Here is an 18,566-nt window from a genome sequence, read left to right as displayed (position 1 = left end):
GACTCTCAGTCAGCTCCTCGTTCTGTCGCAGTAAATCACAGGAAAGGAACGTCTCGTTTCTTTGGCTCGTCAAAGTGCCAGGCCGATGTGAACAGAACCAGCTTGATTGGAATATAATTCAGGAGAAAAACTTCCAGTCATGTGCTGAAGGACAGGAGCCTCTCAGAGAGCTGAACGCCATGAGGCCTCAGCAGATGTAGAGCTGGAGATAAGCAGGACTGGAGGGGAAGTCTGAAGTGTGTGAGTGTTGTCTGGATGGACGTCTGACCCCTCGGACATGTGCTGAGATGCTTCCAGAATCACCTGGGAGGGAGTGTGTGTGGCCTCACGCAGGCTCTCTGAGCCGGGGTCCGGAGATTCACGTCTTCCTCTGTTGTTCTTTCCTCCCGACTTCCAGCCGGCTTCAGGAGGAGCTTCCGTCTGAGCCGGAGAGACAGGAAGACCAACAAGTCCATGTACGAGAGCAAGAAGAGCGAGATGTACGACACGGCCGACGTGCCCACGTACGAGGAGGTGACCGCCTACCGCCGGCCCAGCGGAGCCAAGCACCGCCTGGTGGTGCTCGTAGGTAAGGTCAGGAACCGAACGGTGGTGCTCGTAGGTAAGGTCAGGAACCCAACGGTAGTGATCTTAGATAAGGTCAGGAACCGAACGGTGGTGCTCGTAGGTAAGGTCAGGAACCGAACGGTGGTGCTCGTAGGTAAGGTCAGGAACCCAACGGTAGTGATCTTAGATAAGGTCAGGAACCGAACGGTGGTGCTCATAGGTAAGGTCAGGAACCGAACGGTAGTGATCTTAGATAAGGTCAGGAACCGAACGGTGGTGCTCGTAGGTAAGGTCAGGAACCGAACGGTGGTGCTCGTAGGTAAGGTCAGGAACCCGACGGTAGTGATCTTAGATAAGGTCAGGAACCGAATGGTGGTGCTCGTAGGTAAGGTCAGGCATTCACAAAGCTGTTTCCAGTGGCTTCAAGCAGTGTCGTCTTGTAAACAGGAAGCTTTCTGTTTATGTGTAAACGAGCTCCTAGTTTTCTTATTCACTCCAACATTTGAAGTTTTCTAAGTCACTGGACTGGGGGGAGGACGGGGGTCCTGGACGGTGTGGGAGCCAGCAGGTTTATGAGGAGGTGTTTGAGAGGGCTGATGTCCCTGCTTAGCTCTAACGTTATTAAAGCTGGCAGCGCAGCCGCGGCGCCTTTTATTAAAACTGTTCACCTCCCGGCACTTTGACACGTCGCAGGAATGAGATCAGCTTTGCTGTGCTGGAACAAAACTGCCTTCTTTTCGAGTCATGAGAGAAATACTATTACCAAAACATCCAATCTTTTTCCTGATTTCCCACTTTGCTCCTGGTTTTTGTGTCCTCCAGTTCAGGACCATTTGTGTAGGGGCAGTGTGAGAGTTTGAGTCCTGTTAACAGGAAGTTACCATTTCTGCTTGAATGACTGCTTTCCTCTGTCGGATTTACAGATATAGTGTTTGTAGATCAGTTTAATGAAATCAGTCTTCATGTCTGTCATGGTTTTGCACAGTGTTTCACACTGTGGTCTGATTAGCCTGTCCTCTGTGTTGTGTGTTGATAAGAAAGAAATGCGTTTTAGTTTTATGAAGGCAATAGAATAGTCTCATCCTCACTACAAGAGAGTTTCATTTTCACAATCCAGTAAATGTTTCCAGCAATTTTTTTACAAAAGGATGTGTTAAGGAACAGCTAATCATTCTTGTGTTTTAGTTTTGGAAAAGTTTCATGTTTACACAGCGACGTGTTGAAAACGACGTCTGTTAACATGGAAACGGATGAAAAAGGTGGAGTTGGTCTGTTGATGGTTTTTGTAATAAAACCAGGACAAACGATCAAGTTGGATTGTTTTTACAGTGGCTGTCAACTCTAAAACCATCAAGTCCAGGAGAATCTGGACTGGAACCAGGACCAGGAGGATCTGGACTGGGAGTCATGACGCTCAGGAGGAAAACATTGTTTTAAATAGTTCACCTTTTGCCGTGAGTGGATTGGACTCCCCCACAGGCCGGTGGTCCTCCAGCAGGCCACGGCCCCCCACAGGCCGGTGGTCCTCCAGCAGGCCAGGGCCCCCCAAAGGCCGGTGGTCCTCCAGCAGGCCACGGCCCCCCACAGGCCGGTGATCCTCCAGCAGTTGGGATTCTCTGGTCTCACTGCTCCCCTCAGTTCTTTTTGTGCTGTCAAACCTGGCCGTATAGCAACGCCAGATTTTGTGAAGTCGTCGCCTTCCTGCACGGTGACACATCTTAGAAATGAGTCCAGCGTTCCAGCACCCCCCCACCCCCACCCCCACCCCCCCACCCCCACCCCACCCCACCCACCCCACCCCCCCCCCCCCCCCCCCCCGGCTCAGAACCTGAAACCTGAAGCCTTCCTTCTTAGCCCTCTGGCAGTGGGTGGAGACACGGAGGTGGAGAGAGCAGGGTTTGTGTTGACCAGAAGATGTCCTCCATGTCCTCCGTGTGTCCAGGAGGTGTTACCTGGAAGAGGGGGGTTAGCTGGAGGAGCAGGTGTTACCTGGAGGAGGGGGTGTTACCTGGAGGAGAGGTGTTACCTGGAGGAGGGGGTGTTACCTGGAGGAGAGGTGTTACCTGGAGGAGGGGGTGTTACCTGGAGGAGCAGGTGTTACCTGGAGGAGAGGTGTTACCTGGAGGAGGGGGTGTTACCTGGAGGAGGGGGTGTTACCTGGAGGAGGGGGTGTTACCTGGAGGAGGGGGTGTTACCTGGAGGAGGAGGGGGGTTACCTGGAGGAGGGGGTGTTACCTGGAGGAGGGGGTGTTACCTGGAGGAGGGGGTGTTACCTGGAGGAGAGGTGTTACCTGGAGGAGGGGGTGTTACCTGGAGGAGGGGGTGTTACCTGGAGGAGGGGTGTTACCTGGAGGAGGAGGGGGGTTACCTGGAGGAGGGGGTGTTACCTGGAGGAGAGGTGTTACCTGGAGGAGGGGGTGTTACCTGGAGGAGGGGGTGTTACCTGGAGGAGGAGGGGGGTTACCTGGAGGAGGGGGTGTTACCTGGAGGAGGGGGTGTTACCTGGAGGAGGGGTGTTACCTGGAGGAGGAGGGGGGTTACCTGGAGGAGGGGGTGTTACCTGGAGGAGGGGGTGTTACCTGGAGGAGGGGGTGTTACCTGGAGGAGGGGGTGTTACTTGGAGGAGGGGGTGTTACCTGGAGGAGAGGTGTTACCTGGAGGAGAGGTGTTACCTGGAGGAGGAGGGGGTGTTACCTGGAGGAGGAGGGGGGTTACCTGGAGGAGGGGGTGTTACCTGGAGGAGGGGGTGTTACCTGGAGGAGAGGTGTTACTTGGAGGAGGGGGTGTTACCTGGAGGAGAGGTGTTACCTGGAGGAGAGGTGTTACCTGGAGGAGGAGGGGGTGTTACCTGGAGGAGCAGGTGTTACCTGGAGGAGCAGGTGTTACCTGGAGGAGGAGGAGGGGGGGTTACCTGGAGGAGGGGTATTACCTGGAGGAGGGGGATTACCTGGAGGAGGGGGTGTTACCTGGAGGAGGGGGGTTACCTGGAGGAGGGGTATTACCTGGAGGAGGGGTATTACCTGGAGGAGAGGGGTTACCTGGAGGAGGGGGATTACCTGGAGGAGGGGGATTACCTGGAGGAGGGGGTGTTACCTGGAGGAGGGGGGTTACCTGGAGGAGGGGGTGTTACCTGGAGGAGGGGGGTTACCTGGAGGAGGGGTGTTACCTGGAGGAGGGGGGTTAGCTGGAGGAGGGGGTGTTACCTGGAGGAGAGGGGTTACCTGGAGGAGGGGGGTTACCTGGAGGAGGGGTGTTACCTGGAGGAGGGGGGTTACCTGGAGGAGGGGGTGTTACCTGGAGGAGCAGGTGTTACCTGGAGGAGAGGTGTTACCTGGAGGAGGGGGTGTTACCTGGAGGAGGAGGGGGGTTACCTGGAGGAGGGGGGGTTACCTGGAGGAGGGGGCTTACCTGGAGGAGGGGGGTTAGCTGGAGGAGCAGGTGTTATGAAGCCCTACAAAGATCCTGAAGTGAGTTCAGCAGCTCTCGGTTCTGCTTGTGGCTGCACGGCGAGCGTTGCCAGTGAATGGTGGAGCGGTCCGTTACAGTCAGGTGCAGAACCAGAGACTCCAGTCCTGCTCCGTGAGGAGGCTTTTCCACGTCGGGCCGTTCTAGGTTTGTTACTTGTAACAAAAAATGACGAGAATGTCCCGAACACAGACGGAACAAAACATTCTCCTGAGTTTCAGCCTGATTGTTTCTGATATTTCCATCCATGGAGGTAAGAGGCTGGCTGGAGCACGGCCGGAGGACTCAGACATCTGTTTCAGTCTTCAGCTCTTCGTCTTCGCTGGTCCAGCAGCAGCCTCTCTGACACAGTCATGAAGTTTACCTAGAAATGAACACCGCTGGCAGCCAGCGCAGAAAACTGCACGGTTCTCCCTCCCTCCTTCCCTCTCTCTCGCCCCCCTCCACCCTGATGGTCCAGACCTGGGTTCAGTTAGACCCCCCCCCCAGGCCCTTCATCGGGGCTCCTGTTAATCATCTTCCTCTCACGGTGGATGCTGAGCGTCTCCCTGCTGTCATCGTCCAGCGGAGGACAACCTGTGGACAATATCAGGCATAACGAAGCAGAGGGCCGGGGAAAGTTCTGCTTTATGTCCCCCACCCCCACCCCCGCCCCCCTCTCTCCCTCTTCCTCTCCCTGGAACCGCTTGATTTTTCTTTTTCGGAGAATTTTCTCTCCAACAAATGTTTCTGTCTAACCGCTCCGTCTTTTGGTTTTTCTCTTTGGAGGTGAAGCCCTTGTGAATACGAGGACATGTGCCACTAATAATATCTGCTCTTAATATTATTCTAAAAGGTCCAATATGTAATAATTATAACTGAAGTTGCAGCAGTCGTCCAGTGAAACGCAGCCTGCCTGGGTTTTCACCAGAAATGATCAAATCGCTGTATTGATCAGACCTTCTGTTGCAGTGATTTTCATTCATTGAAATCTTTCTTCTGATTGGCCAGCACAATAGTGTAATTTGACGCCAGCATCGACCCCTCCCGGCTGCAGTGTTGGGCGTGTGTTATCAGAATGTAAAGCCCAGCTGGTTCGTCTTTGGCGTTGGGGCTCAGATCTTTGGACTCGATCAGCGATGGCTCGTCTTGCAGGAGAAGCTGAAAGTGATCTGCCTCTGTGGAGATGGAGGGATTAGAGAGAGGTGAAGGCCGCTTGGCGCTGGAGGCCCGACTCCTGCCCCACATCATTTCCCTCTCTCCATCCGCTCCACGCGTCACCGCGGTATCGCTCATCTCCCGCCTGTCCTCTCTGGGGGGGTGAGGGGGGGGGTGAGGGGGGCAGTGCCCACTGGGTGACCCACTGCCCGCCGTCTGAGATCCTCTTCAAAGACGCATCAAGATGCTTATCTGGGCTCTCGAAGGTCTCAACCGAGACGGCCAATGAAAATATAGTTTTAAAATCCTGCATGCATAGTTTGAGCAAACCGCCGATGGTTTTGATAGAAATGTGATTATTTAGCCTGACAGAACGCTGCGTTGATTTCCACATTTCCATGTAACCCGACCCATCGAGCGAGCGGCGAGGATTTGACGGATTGAAGGTTCTTCGTTTGGGGTTTAACCCTGAACACATGTCAGATGCGCCCTGGTCTCGCCGGGTGCTGATCTGCGGGAGGCTGATATATTTTTAGAGAGGTGGGAGTCTGTAATAAGGCTGCTGAAAATCTGCATTGTAAATGAGGTGTGTGTGGTTTCCACGCCGTCGCTCCGCCTGCTGCGGACGCACTGGAAGTTTCTGCGCCTGTTCTCCACGTGAGGCGGATCTGGAGGCCCTGGGCCGGAGAACTTCCCCGTTTGGCCTGAAATCAGAGCTTCTGTAACGAGTCTGACCAGGTTGACGGCAGTCAGAGAGAGAGAGAGAGAGCGAGAGAGGAGCACGGTGCCAGCAGGAGGCCGCTCCGCTCCGCAGCTTTCCAGGGTTTCTGTTTGACTTTATTGTGGCCGTTGTGTTTGAGGCATTGTTAAAACAAACAATGGACAAAGAGGTGGCGAGCGTTCAGGTGAGGCGGGAAGGCCGGGGGCCGCGGGATGGCCGGGGGCCGCGGGGCGCCGCTGCCGCTCGTAAACCGGCCCGCCGGGCCCCGTTTGGCCGGCGGTGCCACAGCCGGAGTCCGCTCTGATCAGCCGGCAGCCGGCCGCTGGAGTCGGCGGCGGCGAGCGAGACGGTGACGCACAAGGTGCAGATGATTTTACGGGCGTGCCGACGTGCGGCCGTAAGTCACGCCGAGGTGAACGAGGTCCGTCCGGCCGGGGTCCGGGTCCTGCTGAGAGGAGCGTGTGCAGCGCTGCGATCCGGCTCATAAAAGCCGTGCTGCTGCCGCGCTCCGCCACGCTCCGCCACGCTCCGCCACGCTCTGCCACCTCCAGCACCTACAACAACACCCGCCCGCCTCCACCCCGGCTCCACCCCGGCTCCACCGCCGCTGAAGCACCCGGGATGGAGTCTGCTTCCTGGCTCTAATAAATCAGAGCAGCCTGCAGTTCTGAGAAACTCAGATTGATGGCGGTGACCAGCAGGTACCCCCCCCCCCCCCGCCTTTATTCCTCTGAATCCACAGAGCAAACAGCTTCCATCACTTCCTGCGTGGGTTTGCACCTTGTTGTGTGAGGATCCAGCAGCAGCCTGAGAGGAAACAAGCCCCCCCTCCCCCCCCCCGGCCCGGAGCACAGCGCTGACTGAACTCATTGTCCGTTTGTTTGAGAGCGGCGGCCTGCTAAACGCATCTGCCTGGAGGAACGACTTTTCCAACAGGAGGTTTGGATGCGACTCCAGCGCCTGCCTAAAACGTCAGGCACGCGAGGAATCTGCGAGGCCGGAGCATCGGGCCATGTCTGCCTCCGTCCGCACGCCGCCGCGCTGCGGCGTCCGGCCGCTCGCGGCTCTGCAGCCAGCGCCGAGAGGCTGATGCCCGTCGACAGTTCAGCATGACGTAGCTCCCCGCTAACAGAGAGAAAAACACTGGAAAAAGGCTTTCAGGGGCGAAGAGGAGACCAGAAGAAATCTGAACTGAAAAACAGTCTCAGTGGAATATCATAGTATCAAAACTAACAGTAACTTATTTAGATATTTTTGTTACTCCAGGTAAAAATGTTTAAAAAATGTCTTTATTTACAGCATATCACAGCTAGTAAAGTAAAGTAACTGCAGTAAAAATCAGAAAGGAAGCTCTCATAGTGAAGAAAACGTTCAAATGAAACTAAAGTGACGCAGTGTCACTGTAAAATCCAGCTTGACTGATGGGACTCTGCAGCTCTGGCATCGACTGGAGAAGGAGGGAAACAGCAGAGAACTGGAAACCAGTGGCTTTGGCTTGCCGGACCACTAGTTGGCGCTGTTGTTCGCTGTTTACTGGAGAAGCTGTTAAATCATGGAGAGAACGTCACACCTGCAGAGCAGGCAGAACACTTCACACACCTCCCATCGTCTGGACCGCAGCGCGCAGGAGGCTAGCTTCGCTCCAGTGGAACATATGGACGTCCTGAAAAGCTGAGTTGATCAGTGAAATGTGAAGAGCAGCCTGGATCTGAGCGTCGGTTGGACCTTGACCTTTGACCTGGCTCTGCTCTGGGAGCCGGTGAACACTCTCGCCTCTGCTGCCTCCTGGCCTCCCACTCACACACTAACCCCCCCCCCCCCCCCGGGACCTGATGGACAGTCCAGCTGACTGGAGACGGTGGAGTCTGTCCGCAGTGAGGCCCTGGTGCTCCGGTCTTCCTCCAGCCAGCTCAGCTTCACTGATCAGGTTTTAGTTGGATGTGAGCTTCGGTCCTCATATCTGTGAGCGGCTGAATCCTGGTGCAGAGCAGACCTGCAGGGTCCCGGTTCAGCCGGAGCCGGAGCGGACTGAGTGTAACCCAAGAGGAGAAAGTAAAGCTTTCATGAGTCCCAGAGGGGACATTGGGCTTACAGCTGCAGCGAGACCGGAGGGAGGGAAGCAGATAAAGAACTACATGAATAGAGTCGAACTCTGAGCTGCAGGGATGACAGCATAAGAAACAGCCTGCAGTATGTGGCTTTAGTAACTTATATCATAAGAGCAAATATTTGTGTGAAAGCAATTCCCCGACGCCAGTGTGACCGGTATATCATGAGCAAGTACGCACGGCGTTCCTCAGGGTACCTGCTCTTCAACACACCTCAGCACTTCAGCAGTCACTCTTCTTCCAGCTCGTTTCATTCTGTTCATCCTCATCTTCCACCGGACAGCTCCAGCTCCAGCTGTCTGAAACGCTCTTATTCTGACAGGCGAGAAGCTGCTCTGTCATTTGACACCAGCCTCGGGCCGAGTGGAAACCCCGCGTTTTTCATGGCAACTGTTTTCAAACCGTGTCTGTTTCGTCTGGAACAACAGAAACCTTAAAAACAATGTTGTAGTTCTGATGTTGCTCCTCTAGTTGGCGCTGTTGTTTGCTGTCCACATTGGCCAGTGGTTTGTAATTGTTCACTGTCTACCTGTAGAGTTCCAGTGCTTGTTATTTGACACCAGCTTCATCAGGTGGCTGACTGGATCTGTTGGTCCTGAATGGTCCTGGTCCAGTTCCCCTGCTGGGTCTCATGAGGCCGTTTTCCGCACCGCTGTTTAAATCACAGGACGCTCTCTAAGCGGCTCATGCTGTTTTTAGCTCCATCCTCGATAAAGACCTCATTCAGACATTTCTTCCTGACGTGTTTGGTGTTGTAAAAGCCTCCTGCTAAAGGAGACAGTGTGGCGGCCACACGGCGTCCGCAGCTAAATGGCATGCGGCCGTCGTTTGACTCATTAAACCTGAGCTTCCGAGTCGCCCGGTTCCTGCAGACTCCACCGGAGAGCAGAGGAGTTTCTGGAAGCTAAAGCCCTCCGGGTGCTCACAGCGGGGTGCGTCCCTGTTTGTTTGTGTGCAGGACCCACGGGCGTCGGCATGAACGAGCTGAAGAGGAAGCTGTTGGTCTCTGACCCCCATCACTTCAGCGTGACCATCCCACGTAAGTCTCACTTCATTTAGTCCTTCAGAGCTTTCAGCCAAACACGGCGGTTCAGAGGCGGCGTGCAGCCCAGCAGGGGGCCGGAGCGCAGAATAAACCATGACAACCTTTACATTTAAAGCGATACTTCAACATTTTGGCAAATTGGCCCATTTAGCGCAATTCCTCAGTCATTAGAACAGCAGACTTACTGTTTCTGTGAGGGCGAGCTGTTGTTTATCCAGAGGTGAGTCGGGGAAGGTTTTCGGGACGGACACAATGGAAGTGGACGGTATTTTTGTTCCCCCTCGTCAAACTCATCAAATACACAATCCAACAACCCCAAAACACTTTGGTGGACACGTTATAATCCACACATTCACTACGCTCACAAAAACAGTCAGTATGCTGTTCAAATGACTGAGGAATTGCTCTAAATGGGCCATTTTGCCAAAATGTTGAAGTATCGCTTTAAGTCTACATGATGAAGATGTTGATATTTGCACTAATTGATATTTTCTTATTCTTCACTGAACCCGGAGCTGACGCTCCTCCAGCCCTCCTCTGGCCTCGCGCTCGCCGCCGTCTCAGTTCAGGGGTTAAACTTCCTGAGTCCAGTCCAAGCCGACCCGCTTTTTCCACGACTGGTGGATGAACAAATGAACAAACTCACATTCTTCTGTCGCGCTGTAATTATTTCTTTGCCAAAGCAGCACACAGTGAAGTGTGTGTGTGTGTGTGTGTGTGTGTGTGTGTCTGTGTGTGTGTGAGCAGTAGTAAGTTATCGCTGCTCCCTGCTCTTCCCTCTTGCCGCCGTCTGGAGCCGATGACAGAAAGTCATTGATCTTCGGTCGTCTTCTCCGTGGCGGCCGGATTTACGACGGCCTCTCCGTCTTAAACAAGTCACACGTTGTAGAAACCTCCCTCCACCGGGTGTTCCATGGAGAGTCGGTCCTCCGCTGCCTTGCTGTCCTGCTGCCTTGCCGCCTGCCATCACAGGGTGCTTCATTAGTTTGCTTTGGAGTTGAACATGTGACCTTTAGAAGTGCAGGCTGAGCCCGTGAAACCCGCCGGCTCTGCCGGTTTTACAGCAGGGCTTTACGGTTTCATGGCGAGTAAACGCAGAGACGTGATGTTAGCGGGACTCGTTTAGCGAGCAGCCGCTAACGGCGGTGGCTAGCGCTCCGGCTTCTGTTCCGAGCAGCCACATTACAGGACTCAGATTTATTAGGACGCCGTAAACCGCCGTCGAACGTCGGCTCGGAGCGCGGGTTCGGCGCTGCGGCGCTTACAGGTTGTGTATTTTATGGCGCTGTTACACAATGTTTTATACAAGGGTTGGCACGGCCGCCGCAGCGGCTCAGACTCCCAGCGTCGTTAGCGGGAGGCTCGGCTCGGCGGCGAGTCAGACAGTCTGGCCGGAGCTAATGGCCGTCTCTCCGTGTCTCCGTCCCTCTCTCTCCGGCAGACACCAGCCGGGCCAAGAAGAGCCAGGAGACGGACGGCGTGGAGTACCACTTCATCTCCAAGCACCTCTTCGAGACCGACATCCACAACAACAAGTAGGAGGAGGAGGAGGAGGAGGGGAAAAGCCCGGTCACCGCGGCCGGCGTGTTTGGTTCACACACACGGCTCTGTACACAATGGACACACACTCAGCGCGAATCCGCAGCGGTGTGTTATGTCTGTGGGAGGCCGACTCACAGCTCTGGTGTTTAGATGCGTCCAAGAGGTCACGGAATGTTTGCACGACCACGTCAGAGCGCCGCGGTCCGTGACGCCGCTCCAACTGCAAACCCAGTTTTCCATCCTTTGGTTCTGCAGACGAGGAATTGAGCAACGTGTGAAACTCAGTTGAAGAAGTGACATGCAGAGGAAAGAACAGAGAACCAGATGCTCCTCAGAATCATTGGTTTGGAACAGACTCCAGCTCTGGTGCACCGAGCGTGGATAAGGCAGGCTCAGAGGACGGGCAGATGGGTTAGTTTTCTTCACGTGTCATGTGTTTAGTGTGATTACAGTTTCATTCTCACGATAAGCTAAAGCAGTGACAGAAACAAGCAGCCTGAGCTTCTTTTTAGTCCCATTCAAATGAGAATAGAACTAAAGCTGGAGCCCTCTTCATCTTAACATCTTCTCTAACATTTCAGCTGAAACTCAGGGTCAGAGTTCGTTGCTCAGGATGCTTGTTTTCCAGTGACAATTTAAAGGTGCATTAAGGAGTTTTTCAACTTTTAAAATATTTATTTTCCACCATAAATATGTTACAAATATTCAGTAATGTGTACAATGTGCCCTGACATATTCATTGTAAGCACCGCTAACAGCGCTAAACTGTCACTTGAAAGCCACAGTGTCGGTCCGGCTCCAGTATTTCTTGGGGAGAATTTGAGAGGCTGTGACGTAATGCGCCTCGTGCTGGCACTATTTCCTTAAGTTTCGTTTTGTCCACCATTACTCCGCCAGAGGCCTAGCAGCAACAGCTGAGCAGTACTGAGGATGGATCTTCCAGAAAGTAAGAACAGACCGGCTTCTGGCTCTGCAGCTCCACACAGACCCACCAGGCAGGAGAACCTTACAGGTTACTGCAGCGCTGCTAACAGAGCCAGGAAGGACTTCCCCTCTTCCGTGCACGTACATGGACGCAAGCCACAGGCCCGGGAGCCTGGCTTCATGTCCAGTGGTGGACTTGTTCGACCCGCCAGTCGCCTCCAGCTCCGGGTTCAGTGGAGTAAAGGAAGTACTTCCTCTAAATGTCGATGGCGGCGCCGGCGGCTCAAAAGCAGCCGGTGTTGACAGGGCCGAGCCCCGCGCTGGCGACAGATCCTCAGACCGGTCCCCCGTCCCGCCCGTCCCGCCCGTCCCCCCGGCTCCTCCGGCGGCCTCTCCCCGGGTCCTGCCACGCCGCGGCGGCCCGCCTTCACATTTGCGGCCAACAGATTGAAATGAAAGTTGTAACAGTCAGAGGAATGATTGATGCCTTTGTGCCGGTCCTCACACGAGCTGCGCAAAACATTCACACACACACACACACACACACAGACACACACACACACACACACACACACACACACACACACACACACACACACAGAACGCAGAGGGAAGCCTGCGGTGGTGTGCCGGAGCATGCACAGAGGAGGGGGGTGTATATTTAGGCCGTGTTGCGGTGGTAGGTCGAAGCATGCGATGTTTTTCGGCGAGTCGGAGGGGTGAGTGGCAGCGCTGTGATGTGGCGTGGATGCGTGGGACAGTCCACGTCGAAATTACAAGGCAGCGCCGGGGCGCGGAGCGGCGGGATGGACTTGTTTGTGTTCTGCCTCATCGCTCGCAGCAGAAACAATAAGAGGCTCGGGCCGCGGCGTGCATTTCAGGCTGCGACGCCTTTCCCAGGACAAGCCCCGCCCTGCGTGAAGATGGCGGCCGTTCACACTCAGGGTGCAGCGACAAGTCCGCACATCGGCCCCGTCGCTCTGGATGAGGCTTCTCAGGCCTCTGTCTTTGAAAGAAAAAAAGAATAACTGAGTAAAACTGTCTAACATGAGCAATTACCATAAAGCTGGTTCTACACGGCTTCAGTCACAGCGAGGCAGCGCTCCGTCCGGCGCCCGGCATGTGCAGACCGAGCATACCACTGCGCCCTATTAGCCTCACATTCTTTCCACGCTGTTGCTCTCTCTCCCATTTTTTTTCTGCCTCTCTCCTTGTTTCCAGCTAAAAATACTCCCGGTGGCTGATCGGCGTGAAAGAGAGACGATAATCTGCTGGAAAAGTGTTTTCTGCTCGCTGGCATCTGTGTTGTTGTAGCCTAGAAAAGACGTGAGGAGAGGGCTGGATCTGGCTTCTGGGGCACCTCAGCGCTCTCTCTGGAACAAACAGGTGTTACTGATTGAACCGGGCAGCGGAGGGGATTATATAAAAAACACCGCCGGGCCAGAGCGTCTGGTTTTTAAGTTGTGCTATCTCCAGATCTGTCAGCGGCGGAGAGAGTAATCCCACTGTCTCTGTGGATTTGTCAGGTTTTTATACGTCATTATTTCTGTGATGAATCTGGAGGAGGGGTGCTGACACAGTCCTCCAGGTTAGGACGAGACTGTTAATGCTTCCCTCGGGGGATGTTAGTCTTTCTTTAGATTCAGAATCCCTCCTTAGAACGATGGTTTTTAGAAAATCTTGTCATCTCGCGAGCACAGCTCAATAAGCCTCCAGCCATCTGTTCGTCTCCGGTGCTGGTGGGGAAAAACAAAACACATGCTCAGGTAGAACATCCAGTGTCTGCCAACCTGCCTTCCATACCGACACCTGTACTTGTAGGTCTGGTAAACCACCGTAGGTACCGACCTGCGACCTCTACCTAAACACACATCTAAAGCTAATGTATCGCACTGTTTGAGTTACCGACCTACATACCAACCAAACTGCTTCACGACTGAGCTACTCACCAACGGATCACGCAACCTACCTCTAGTTCCTACCTGCCGAGCTTCCTATTTCTAGTAAATACCAAGCTACCATAGCTATTAGCTACCTACCTACTGAGCCACCTACGATCATCACCCACCGACCAGGCTGCCGGCCAGCGATATGTTCCGCCCACAGAGCTGCTTACCTGCCAGACCACCTCCCATTCAGCCCGACAGCCTCTTCTCAGTGCGGTTGTCGGTTGAGTTCTTCCTCTTCGCCCCGGCCCATGCTTGCTCGGCGCTGTATAAACGGAATAGAATGGCCTTATGTGGTCTGGTGTTGTCTCTCCAGGTTCATCGAGTATGGCGAGTACAAGGGGAACTACTACGGGACGAGCCTGGACTCGGTCCGCTCCGTCCTCTCGAAGAGTAAAGTGTGCTTGCTGGACGTCCAGCCTCACGTGAGTCGTCTCCTTCGTCTCCTTCGTCTCCTTCTCACCTTGTATTTTTAGCCCTGCGGTCCCTCCACCCTGCCATCTATCTGCAGGCAGATCTCTCTCTCCGTCAGCGTTTCTTGAGGAAGCCTGCTGAGTTACCAGAGCAGGTCTGAATGAGCAATTATGGCTAATTTGGCCTATTTGAAGATTTCCTCTTTGGCTTATGTGTCTTGGGTGGTGGCGGTCAGACCCCTGCTCGCAGGCCCAGCCAGCCGGGCAGGACCGCCATTACCTCCGGAGCCGGGACTTTACCGTCCAATTTCTCCCGTTTGTTTTTGCTTAGTGGATAATGACACCCGTGCACAAATCCGGCATTACGCCGATAAGCCTGGCAGGTCCCTGAACCACCCGGACCTAATCTGTGGAAGCCTGAGAGCCTTGAAGCCTGCATTTATGCGTTTGGCTCTGGGAGCGAGCGGTCCGGGTCTGATAGCGGTGTCACGCCGCCGTCCTGCTCCGAGGCTTGTGGACCGGATCCGTGGCAGGGTATTGTTCCCACGCCGGGCTCCTCCTCCACCCGTCCTCTGGGGCTTTTATGTATCTTCCTATCGGCCATGGCTGTGGACCCAGGAGGAGTCGGGAGTTCCAGATCCAGAGACCTGACGCCACCGCCAACCATCCTGACCTCTGGGCTTCACTCAGCTGTCCCCAGGAAGACGCCTCCGCCGCGGTGGTGGTTTGCTTCTCCCACCCAGTCATTAGCGCCGCGCTGTCCCATCCTGCTATCTCCGGCATCCGCCAGCCTCCCGTCTCCTGCAGTTATAAAAGAAAAAAAAGACAATCACTGATCACTGGAGAGACGTAAAAGATATTTACAGGATGTAGTTTTACTCTTTATTTTCCTGACTGAATGAGATGTTCTCACTGGAATATCCAGACCCGAACCCTCAGATGTTAGCTGTCTGTGTCTCTTATTGTGCTGATAAAAGGACGTCTTGTTTAATGTGTTCCTCACAGACGATCAAACACCTGCGGACGGCGGAGTTCAAGCCTCTGGTGGTGTTCGTGAAGCCGCCGCCGCTGGAGAGGCTGAGGGAGACCAGGAAGACCGCCAAGGTCATATCGGGCAAGGACGACAAGGGCACGGCCAAGCCGTTCACGGTAAGAGGCTCTGCAGGCCGTCCGCCTCGCCGCTCAGGCCGGGACGTTGGCTTCTTCTCACCTGATCGATGCGTGGCGTGGAGCCGGCGTTCTCCCCTCAGCCGATCGCTGTGGCGGCGCGTTGTTTGTGAATACAGCCACGGTAAACGAAGTCAAGTGAAAGTTTAATGACCCCGCCAGGAAATCGGCTCATGACAGCAGGAATAACAGGAAGCAGATAATAAGGAGGCGGAGAAGAAGCTTTAAAGACGCTCGGAGCTCCACAGCTTCCTCTGCGACGAGGCAGAGTTACTGACACATTATCAGCAACAGCAGCAACACCAGCTTCACGGTGTGTGTGTGTGTGTGAGTGTGTGAGTGTGTGTGTGGATGAGGTCATCCCTCCACACACCCTCACCCCGGCCCAGTGGGGACACAGATGAGACCAATTAGCCCTGCTGCTGGGGATGGAGTGGGGGTGGATGATGGTTTTCCCAGCAGCGCCGGGGCCCGGGGCGCTCTCGCTCGCTCGCTCGCGTGTCTCGCTCACCACGGGCAGCATTAAGGCGGAGATCCCGTCTGCTGCACGCATCCTGGAGGCCGGACGGGGGACCGGCAGGTGAGGAGGAGGAGGAGGGGGTCATCCAGATGAAGGCTACAGGAGATGACTTCCACTGCGTTGGTCTGGAGTCGTCTTTCTGTCAGCGGAGCTTCGTCCTTTTCAGCGTTTCTGCGTTTGAGTGTAAACCAGCTTCGCTTTAATAAAGTTGTCTCCAGGATGTCGGAGGCTGTGAACGACAGACGGGCCGTTGCGTTGCTCCGGGTTCTGATTGGCTCCAGAGTCAGATCCTCCCTGAGCTCCATGTTTGGATCGGTATCTGAGGCCCGCTTCAGCCCAGCAGAACCGGCTTCCCTCCGGCTCTCCCCGGGTCTGACTCAGACACGCCGCCCGGCGAGAGGCTGCTTTTTCCACCCGGCGCTCTGCGTCACGATTCACAGCCGTCCTCCAGCCGCTAAAAATATGCCTCTGCTCTATTTTTAACAGAAACTGCTTTTCAGATCATTAGACGGCCGAGACCGCATTGACTCAGATCGGAATTCAGAGGACAGAAAGGGAAAGTTGGCGGCGGCGTGCGTGTGTGTGTGTGTGTGTGTGTGTGTGTGTGAAAGAGGGTTGTGTTGTTGTGAGCGCTCATCTCCAGACTGCTGGGGTTGCAGCTGCGTCCCGTGGACCGCTGACGGCGATCAGAATCCGCAGTGAGGAATGTGAGCCGTGGACCGGCTCCCGGTCCAGCGCCGGTCCCTGACCTCTGCTCTGAGACCAGACACAGAGGTCGAGGGACTGAGAGACACATCAAAAATCAGCTCAACACAGCTAATGAAAAAAAAAGGGAGAAAGACACTTTTAATACACGAGACTGAAGGATGTCATCAGTCATGTCAGCACTGAACTACCTGACTGGTAAACCTCGCCACAGCCACTGTGGTTCTGAAACCTGTGGGCCGTTGTTGACAGTCTTTGGACTGCAGCCAGGTGAAGTCCACACCGTGGACCTGCAGGTGGGTCTTCAGCAGACGGCGAGTCCCCCGGGCCCAGGAACAGCGTCTCCTCTGTTCAGGAAGCCGAGTCCTCCTGAAGAAGATCTCGTTTCAGGCTGAGCCTGCAGCCGGGTTCCCCTGGAAGGTCAGCTCCGTCTCGCTTCCTGCAGATATTTAACTCCGAGCCTTTAAAGCCTCGCAGCGCTCAGGTAAATATGGCCTGGCCTCAGCCTGCGCCTCATTTCCCAGCTGGCCTCTAGAACAATGAGCCTCAGTTGTCAGAAACGCGCCGCTGCTGCCGCTCGCCGTCCCTTTACTAGCCTCCGATTCTCCCAGCCTTGTTGTGAGCGTGTGACGGGAGGAGGCTGCCGCCAGGCCGCCGAGCTGAGGCGGGCTGACAGGATGCGTTTGCGGTGGAAGAGAAGCTGTGGCGCAGCGAGCGAGCCCAGAGGAGCGCCGGTCTGCTTTAGTGATAACGGCCCGGGAACAGACGGCTCATTGTTCCAGCGCGGCGGCCTCGGCTCGCCGCAAGGTTTGACTTGGAGCCGGTTCAGCGCGGCGCTTTTCCTCAAAACGCAATAAGTGGAGGCGTGGTGAAGAAACAAGCAGCGGTATGATGAGATTATTCTTTAATTGTGTCGTAATGGAGGGATTTCTGATGTGAAGACGGTTCACAGCGGAGCGAGGGGCCGTCCGGCGTCAGCGGGCATCAGAGCTGATATTCCAGAGTGTAGAGCAGGAGTAGAGCGCTGGGAAGGACCAATGAGTCCATGTTTCTTTGACTTTGAAGAAATAGATCGTCTGTTGGTGACTGAGTCTCTCTCCATATCTGTCTGAGTTGAAACGTCACTTTGTTTGCACATCGAGCGAACACAAGATCAGCGGCGGCTCTCAGACCTGCTGCTCGGCCCACGGAAATCCAGAAAGACTTCAGTCCAGAGCAGCCTGTTACGCCACTGTTCTCAGGTCAGTGGAGGTGACAGCTGTGCTCTCAGCCGCTGAAAACATGCCTGTTTGAACCCGTCACAAGGAGAACCTTTATGAAACTGGAGCGCTCTGTAGAGCTGGGAGGCAGAGGTTGGTCCAAGTGTTGGGATTCAAACCCGAACTTTCCTCAACAGTAAGAAGAAAGGTTGTTGGAAGTGACGCTGCGATCCGCCTCAGCAGTCCGTCTGCTTTACAGAGCGACTCCGACGGTTTCAGCATCTGTCTCCAGAACGTGGAGGAAAAGGCGCCGAGCCGGTGTGTGGAGGTCAGAGAGGTCCGTGGTCCGATGGAGAGGACAGGTGTGTTTTAATGGACCAATAAAGCCGCAGTTGCACCGAGGACGGTGTGTGTGTGTGTGTGTGTGTGTGTGCGTGCGTGCGTGCGTGCGTGCGTGCGTGTGTGTGTCACCTGAGGCGGCGCGTGCTGCTGCGTGCCTCTGGACTGCTCAGCGGGTTTACAGACCACAGGAGGACACTGGCCTCCAGAGCTGGACTCCCCGGAGCAGCAGGACCGTCAGAGTGAAGACGGCGAGGAGGAGCCGGCTCGTCGTCTTCACTTCCCCCGTCTCTCTGAGTCGTTCGTCTTTGCAGTGTAAACTAGACCTACATCAACCTGAAGAGATGCAGACGTTGTTTGAAATTGGGCCGTGTATTCTCCCAGGACGGTCAGACTGAGCGACGCAGTCTGTTGTGCTCTGAAGGACTCGGACGTCTCAGAGACCAGGAGACAGCGGCTCGCCTTCACTGAGCTCTGAGCGCTCCAGCCATCACTCTGCATTTGTTTGAAGGATTGGAGTCCGTGTTTTATTAAACTAACCACACTTTATCAGTCCTCCTGAGGAAATTCCCTTTCAAGCACTGACGGTGTCGATCTCATCAAGGCTCTCCAGGGAACTGATGGGGTCGAGGGTCATGCTCAGGGACCCGCAGTGGTGAATCGATCCTGCCAACTTCCCAAACCGTCCTCTCCAGCCCGAGGACCAGAAACAAACACCACTGCCGCGGTTTGTCTTCACCTGCTCCAGTTTTCTGTCACATCTCTCAATTTCCCTGAAAAATGCTGAAA

The 18,566-nt window shown here is 54.9% G+C and overlaps 1 protein-coding gene across 4 annotated transcripts in view; it reads left to right on the top strand.

The window, feature by feature from the left end:
• The window catches only part of mpp7a (MAGUK p55 scaffold protein 7a), a 111,868-nt gene that overhangs the window by 88,458 nt on the left and 4,844 nt on the right, over nt 1-18,566 (top strand). For all 4 annotated transcript variants that reach the window (XM_030099830.1, XM_030099827.1, XM_030099829.1 and 1 more), the window contains exons 12-16: nt 398-568; nt 8,936-9,016; nt 10,464-10,557; nt 13,751-13,859; nt 14,853-14,996. In XM_030099830.1, the coding sequence (XP_029955690.1) occupies nt 398-568; nt 8,936-9,016; nt 10,464-10,557; nt 13,751-13,859; nt 14,853-14,996 (599 nt within the window). The remainder of the gene's footprint in view (nt 1-397; nt 569-8,935; nt 9,017-10,463; nt 10,558-13,750; nt 13,860-14,852; nt 14,997-18,566) is intronic.

This window comes from Salarias fasciatus, chromosome 9 (assembly GCF_902148845.1).
Source record: "Salarias fasciatus chromosome 9, fSalaFa1.1, whole genome shotgun sequence".
NCBI classification, from domain to species: Eukaryota; Metazoa; Chordata; class Actinopteri; order Blenniiformes; family Blenniidae; genus Salarias; species Salarias fasciatus.
This window is presented reverse-complemented; position numbering and strand designations above follow the sequence as displayed.